Source organism: Diplotaxodon limnothrissa, linkage group LG18, assembly GCF_057381915.1.
Source record: "Diplotaxodon limnothrissa isolate DT_005_m linkage group LG18, D_limnothrissa_male_GT1.1, whole genome shotgun sequence".
Lineage (NCBI taxonomy): Eukaryota > Metazoa > Chordata > Actinopteri > Cichliformes > Cichlidae > Diplotaxodon > Diplotaxodon limnothrissa.
Window position 1 is genome coordinate 18156101 of NC_140613.1, and position 7711 is coordinate 18163811.

The 7711-nt window shown below is 40.3% G+C and overlaps 1 protein-coding gene across 1 annotated transcript; it reads left to right on the top strand.

Moving 5' to 3' along the window:
* The first annotated feature begins 155 nt into the window (after positions 1-155).
* On the top strand, positions 156-6381 carry kdsr (3-ketodihydrosphingosine reductase). Its single transcript, XM_085377635.1, has 10 exons — positions 156-628; positions 1269-1358; positions 1616-1672; positions 1889-1954; positions 2028-2123; positions 2903-3094; positions 3652-3735; positions 3899-3982; positions 4096-4197; positions 4293-6381. Exons 1-10 carry the CDS (start codon positions 440-442, stop codon positions 4410-4412), a joined length of 1080 nt encoding a protein of 359 aa, XP_085233761.1. The 5' UTR covers positions 156-439; the 3' UTR covers positions 4413-6381.
* Positions 6382-7711: the final 1330 nt, after the last annotated feature.

Sequence of the window (7711 nt, forward strand, 5' to 3'; positions counted from 1 at the left end):
AAAAACTGCAAGTTCATTTGGGTGTGTAGCTATTGCTCAAACGGATACTACGAATAAAAGTGGTGGTGCGTTGCATTATGGGAATTGCTGTTCAAGCCCGATGAGCCAACGTTGCAGGTTCCAGAGAGCAAGTGCATGCTTTAGAACTACAAGTACCACGTAGCACAGTTCGGCGTCCGCTAACACTTCGATTTGTTTTGGTTCATGTAGACTGCGCTTTGTCACGGGGGAGCCGAGATTCACCGCTGCACTCTAACCTGGTTGTTACACGTCTGTGACCTGCTACCGAGCTCTGGGGGAAAAAAAAAAACTCCTCCGGGGTTTGCATTTCGCCGCCCCCCTCTTTCAGCACCGCCGCCTACCTCGTAGCTCTCTTATCGGACCCCCAGAAGCTGGCCTGCTAGTTAGCAAACAAGCTAACGATTGCCAGATTTCACCCATGTCCTCTGAAGAAGGGTTCAGCTCAGCGATAACAGATTGGCTTTTTATCAATTCCTGGTGGCTCCTTCTTCCGTTCATCATGCTGCTTGTTGTCGCTGCCTTCATCGTTGCTTTTGTGTTGCTGTTATATATGATATCGCCCCTCATTAGTCCCAAGCCTCTGAAATTGAACGGGGCCCACGTCGTGGTAAGTGTTACGGTTTAGCTGGCTGGTAACGGTCGCTAACGGCTACTCATAACTGCAGTTTTAAGTTAGCCTAGCTGAGTTTAAGGTTAGCCATAGCTTTATATTTACGTTAGGTGGCGTATTCGCACTTAGCCTAAGGACAACAAGAAGTCGTAACTTTCTTTTTTCTTTTTCATCGTTTATTTTAATAGTAGCTGAGTTTATTGCGAAAGTCAGGTGTCTGTCGTGACACGCCCACATATGAGCTAAGGAATATTGCTTTAATTAATGCTTCAATCTTACTTCACAACCTGTTTTATACTTGGATAAAGTATAATCCACTGAAATAAAACCAGTGCAGTAACCACTAACTTCAGGTAATTCAGCTTGGTTAATGATAAACTTCGCAGGCAGGCCACTAAAGGTAAATATTGTTTGCTTTACCTTGATGTACCTAGTAAACTCTCAGAGACAACATTGTGGGGTTAGGATAATTTTATTATGCAATAATGCTAAAACAGTAGGAAAAATGACTTTTTAAACGATTAACTTTATTAAAGCTGCATTACCTTTTGAGAAACATAATTAACATTTCCAGGTTAACCTGTGCCCCAGTCTGAGTTGCATTATCATTTACCCTTTTGTTTGAACTTTGATTTAGGTGACAGGAGGCTCCAGTGGGATTGGGAAATGCATTGCTATTGAGTGCTATAAGCAAGGAGCGTTCATCACTTTGGTGGCGCGAGACGAGGTAAGCACAAACATTTAGCAGATCCTACCTTGGAGTGTAGCCTCGTCAACAGGCTGTTTGTTGTCTGAGCGCATCTGATGTCACACAGTCAAACTCTAAAGGTGAACTTGTTCCATGTCACTCACGTGCAAAAGTGCACGTGAGTTGACCCGCATTATTACATGTTTTCATTTAGTTGTGGAGTTCATGACATTCATAATGATATTTGCAAGCTTTTGTGTGTATAACAGTAAACATGCATTTTTTTTTTCCTGTAGGAGAAGTTGCTTCAGGCAAAGAAGGAAGTGGAGAAATTTGCCATCAATGACAAGCAGGTATGGGTTCAGTATGTATTTCAATAAAAGATGCCTTTTATTAAAGAACTCATTAAAAGTATATTCTACATGCATAATCTTTCCTGCACACATTTTCCAGATGTGTAGGCTTAGAGAAATGATTAAAGTAAAGATAAATCATTAAAAACGCCGCATATGTAGGCTGTGAAAAGTGATTGCATTTTGCATTATTAAAATCTTGGTTTCCTTATTTAGGTGGTGCTCTGCATCTCAGTTGATGTTTCCAGTGATTACAGTCAAGTGGAAAACGTGATAAAACAGGTAGTGTTACCCTCTAATGGAACATAGCTTTAATAATTAAGAAGTACAGCAGTGACTTTTTCCTGTCGTGCAGGCTCAAGAAAAGCTAGGTCCCGTTGATATGCTTGTGAACTGCGCTGGAACTTCAGTTTCTGGAAAGTTTGAGGAAGTGGAGGTAGATCGTTTTAAAGTAAGTACCTGCAGTCATTGGATTCTTTAAGTTCCAAGGACTTTAAGCTTCTCATAGTAGTGCTAAAAACTGTTTAGAAGTATACAGTTATTCATTGCTGATAATTACAACCGGGTGAAAGATCAGAATAATAAAGCTGTGTTGCAGGGGTGTGTTTTTTGTTTTGTTTTGTTTTTTCCAAATTGAATCACACATGAGAATCGGTTTTTCCTTGATTATAATAGGCTTTTGGTTAGGTGAAACACATGTGGACTGTTCAGTGTATTTTTCCATTACTTCTGGGCATTTGCTAATCATAAATGTATTTTATGAATGAGCAAATTAAATCCTCCATAAATAAATGATTAAATAGATTTTTATAACCTGAGGGGGAAGGCCATTATATTCTTTGGGAAGCTTCACAATTCCTTCTTATATGAATGGAAAAACCTGCCGCGAATTTAATAGGTTTGATCGAGAGCATTAATTTCTTTAAAATTACTTAAAATTATTGGCTGTCGACATAATACATGTGCACCAAAGCAGGAATTGGGTCTTTTGAAATGAGTGTCATACATTATGTTCTTATTAGAAAAGGTTTGATTTGTGACTTGGTAAGAAATCACATTACTGTCAGAATTTCTGAAGAAGTGGCTAAATTTATGGCCTTTGGCCTGCTGTGAATCAAGAGACTTTGAACTGCTCAGGTTTTAAAGTGACTGAAGCTGCCTACAATTATGTAATGTACCATGGACACTGGTTATAGTTTAATGTAGTATTAATGTAGCCTTCGTTTCCAGAAATTGATGGAAGTGAACTACCTGGGCAGCGTTTACCCAACACGAGCTGTCATAACCACCATGAAGGAGCGAAGAATGGGCCGCATCATGTTCGTTTCCTCCCAGGCGGGCCAGATTGGTCTGTTTGGTTACACTGCCTACTCCCCATCTAAGTTTGCCCTGCGAGGCCTTGCAGAGTCGCTGCAGATGGAGGTATGTGTTTTGCAAAAATTGCCTACAAACACGCTTGAAGCAATTCTTAGCATTCCTTAGCATAGAATATGAATGACATTGCACGACCAGAAGTAGGCAGGACTGAAGATAAACTTTTCTCAATTTCCTTCAACTGAAGTAACTACCAAAGAGAATGACATTTGATCTGAGAGTAAATGCATTAGAGGTTCATCTAAGCAGCCAGAGCCTGGAGTGTCCACAAGCACCCAGCCTTCATATGCAACAAGCCTGTATTTGTATAGCGCTTTTACTAGTCCCTAAGGACCCCAAAGCGCTTTACACAACCAGTCATCCACCCATTCACACACACATTCACACACTTGCAGTGTGTCTGCAGCTTGAGTGAAGATGATGATAAGGGACATTTCACTAGAGTCAGTGCTGTAATGATTATACTTTTTCTACATATAGGTAGCATTCAGGCTAACTTTTATTGCTTGTCAAAGAGCTGTTGAAATGTTAACGTATGTAGTTAGTTGTCATGGTCTCAGTAGTGGAATTGCTAAGGCAGTTATTGCTCTGTTTTCCTTCTGCAGATAAAGCCCTACAATATCTACGTGACTGTGGCATACCCCCCTGACACTGACACTCCAGGACTGGCTGAGGAGAACAAGACAAAGGTATGCAACAGTACAGAGAAATACTTACTTTTCTTACTTCCTGTTTCTTTATGTAAATTTTCTTGGAGGTGTTTTCCCTTTATTTTCACATTTTAGACTGCTGCTTAAATGCTTGCGGTCTTACCCCCACCCCTCTCTCTCTTTCTCCGCTTTCCTCTCCCAGCCTCTGGAGACCAAGTTAATCTCTGAAACCTCTGGAGTTTGTCAACCAGACCAAGTGGCCAAAATCATTGTCCGGGACGCAGTGGTAAGAAGCTCGGATCACATTCAGCGCCCAGTTTAAAAATGAGATGTGTGCTCTGTATTTTGTTTGTTTTTCCTTTGGCAAATGTATCTGCTTGTTTTTCGTTCATCTCACAGCAGGGGAACTTCAACAGCTCTGTTGGTCCAGATGGTTACATGCTATCAGCGCTCACCTGTGGAATGTCACCCGTCACCTCCATCACAGAGGGTCTCCAGCAGGTACAGCCCTGTACATGATAGGAAATTGCAGGAAATTGCTCCTCAGCAGATCTGCAAATTTAAGCCTAACCTTTTATTTTGAAATTCCCGCACAGATCGTCACCATGGGATTGTTTCGGACCATCGCACTTTTTTACCTGGGGAGCTTTGACAGCATCGTGCGCCGCTGCATGATTCAAAGGGAGCAGTCAAAAGCGGCCAATAAGAGGGAGTAACAGCAGCCTTACCTTCACCTCACCCCGATGCCCCCAACCCTCTACCCACTGCCCTCCCAGCCAGTCCCTTCCTCCAGCTGTACAAGTGCACAACCGTAGGTGGGGGTGGGGTTAAAAAACAAAAGGCCATGTCAGCATTTCTGATGTCAACTTTAGCAGATGGAATGGAAGAAAGTGGCAGATGTTTACGTGTCTACTCCACAGACTTGATAGCCATTTAGATGTATTTTTTTCCCCTGGTGACTTCAGTTTAATGTGTCCACCTGCTTCTTTTGGAAGCAGCCTTACTTTAGAGGAAAGAGGGGTGACTAAAAATCCCACATCCTGATTTCCAGTATCTAGGCTTCCCTTCTTCAGTTTTTTTTTTTTTTTTTTGGTTCCCACAGAGAAGAAAAGCAACAGCCCGTCTAACCGGTTGTGCCAAATATGGCCTGAATTTTTTATTTTTTTTCCCCACCAGAGGCTATAGCGAAAACAGAATAGTTGTTACTCTCTTTTTCGTCATGTTGTGCCGCATGTATCAGAGATTTCCATCTTTTAGAGAGTTTTTACAGTTTTCACTGTATAAGCCCTTTCTTTCCCACCTTTTCCATACTTCAGGTCTTTGCCGGCAAAGATCCTTCCCTTTTTTTTTCCTCTCTCTCGCTCTTTTTTGACTGAATAACCTCTGTGTTTAAAAGCGGTCGTGACCCACAGTGTTTTGTTTATGCTGCGGGATATTTTTGTTTGTGTGTGAACTGAGGTCATACATTATACGACAGTACTCTTCCATGATATCAGAGGGCAGGAGAGAGCTTATGTTTGTCTTTAATTTTTTTAAATCTATATTTCATAAAATAATCTCCACATATTATCATTATTATTAATAATAGTGATACTATTCCAAAACGTTACGTGCAGCGTTGTCGCTGAAAACCGTGGGATGTGCAAGTGTGTTTGCTGTGACTGAGCCGACCACCTCCGGAAAGAGTAAAGCCATTCGAAGTTTTTGTCTCGGGAATAAAGACAGCAAAAACGTTTTCCTCGTCATTCCAGCTAAGTGAAGAAAGTAAAGCAGGTACTATGGGTTGAAGCCATGAAGTCGTAAGATTAGAGTGGGAGGGGATACACAAACAAATAAACCAGCACATAAATTTAAGTTTCACTCATGCACTTGTCAGTTTAATTTAAAAAAAAAAAAAAAAAACACTAATAAGTTGCTAAAGGAAGCATGAAGCGTATCATTTTTTACTTGCAGTTTTTTGTGTCAGTGCACATTCTCAGCCATCCCCAGTGAAGATGCATAATCTGTCAGGTTGGTGTAACTCAGAGATGGGCGGGACTCGCTGGTTCGGGTTGTGTCTCTGTACATCTAGTGAGGGCGCTGGTGAGTCATCTTATATAATGGCCAAACTTTTGGAGGAACAAGAGTGGAAGTGTTAGCCCTCATCTCTACGATGCTCTTTTTGTTGTTGTTGTTGTTGTTGTTGTTGTTGTTTTGTTTTTTACATGCACTGACGCTGTCGTGCACTGCTGGGACTTCAAAACTCTCTAGATTACAAAATATAGATTCCCTTCTGATTTCTGTCAAGTCTTAGTTACCATCTGACTTTCTTATTGTTTTGAATGCAAAAGGAAGAAGAAAATACAATGTTGACTCTCGCAAGTCTTCCTTTGGTCCAGTCGGAGAGAATGTACTTTATAACAAAGCGATACAAATCAGAACATAGGAACATTATTTTTTAAATACACCAATATTTGAATGCCAAAATGTGTTAAGACAATTTCTTGAGATCGCAGCACATTTATTTGTGGTTTATTTTGATGTCGCTGCTCTTTTGATCTTAGTGTTAGTTTATAAAAGCTGGAGAGCAGCATGCGGCCCATTCTACAGCCTTAAGACGTGACTACTGATGAAGCGAACGCTATGAGAGAGTGGACCCGTCCGCAGAACAATGTGACTTCATACGTTAGTGGATGATTGGTTTACCGGGTGATTTTTTTTTTTTTTTTTTTTTTTTTTTTTTTTTTTTTTTTTTTTTTTGGTGACTTATTTGGTGTGAAATGCCAACTGTTTGGGGGGGGGGGGGAGGGGTTTGGGTTTGTGTGTATGTGTGTGTGTTTGGTCAATTTCTAGTGTTTCTATGACAAAAGAAGCCTTACTGAAATCCAAGACATGAAATTGAGAATGGATGACTCATGTTTGATGATGTTCTCATTTGATATTGGTTAAAGGCGTACTGTCCCGCATTTGAGAGCTTTCCATAAATGTACATTTATTGCTTTAAGAAGGTTTTTCTTTTTTCTTTTTTTTACCTTGAGGTAGCAACACATTGATGGATAGAACATGTAGCTCATGTAAAAGCAGTTTTGTTTTCACTAACACAACTTTAAGCTATGCAAATGAAGCCTCTGCTAACAATATGTTTAAACATACAGTAAAGATTTAAGTTCTGTAAGAGTCACGCTAGTTTCCCTCGTTTAATGGTGTCATTATCGGATGCTCAATGGATTTAAAAGTCTTGAACATGAAAGTCATACTGCACTCTTTGGTTTCACGCTTTTTTCTGTTTTCGTTGCTTTATACTCTTTCTGCCAAAAAAGCTTAACACCTTCACCTTGTGTGCCATTGAAAGAAAATGTGAGGAGTGGAACATTTCTTTGTCTTATTTTCTTACATGATAAACTAAATAAATACCTGTGAAGAAAACCTAAATCCTTTTACTCCTGGGTGTCGTTGTCTCTTCTTAAATTGCTTTAGACCTCTTTGACTGAACTTGCCTTAAGGGGGGAGGGATGATTAAATCTCAGCATGATCATGGTTCAGAAGTTTTGACAGTGCAGGGTTTGTGTAGGACTGAGGATGTTAAGTATTCTGTTTGATAGAGGATGACATTTAATTTTTTCATAAGGGAACTTCCCAAAGCAGCAGCAGCTCTCGGGTTTACAGAGTGCAGGACTTTAGATGCTTCGTTAGACCTGTGGGAGAATAAGTAGATGACAAATAGGGGAGATGCTTTAAAAAAAGATGAGAAAAGTTTAAAGAAGACAGGGAAAATGTAGACTGGTGCATCAGTTTTGCACTTGTAAGGTTAAATCTGTGTCCACAAGGGGGTGGCTGGACTACATCAAAGCAATCCCTCGCCAGGGTGGTCCTCTGCCCCTAACCCTGTGATCTTTTAAGATTTCTGTCTTCGATCATAAAAAATATCTAAATCTTAAAAATATTCTTGTTTATATAATTTTCTGGGTAACGTGATCTGCCTTAAAACGAGGATGCAGTAATAATAATATGGCCTATAAATGGTTTGAGCGCAGTT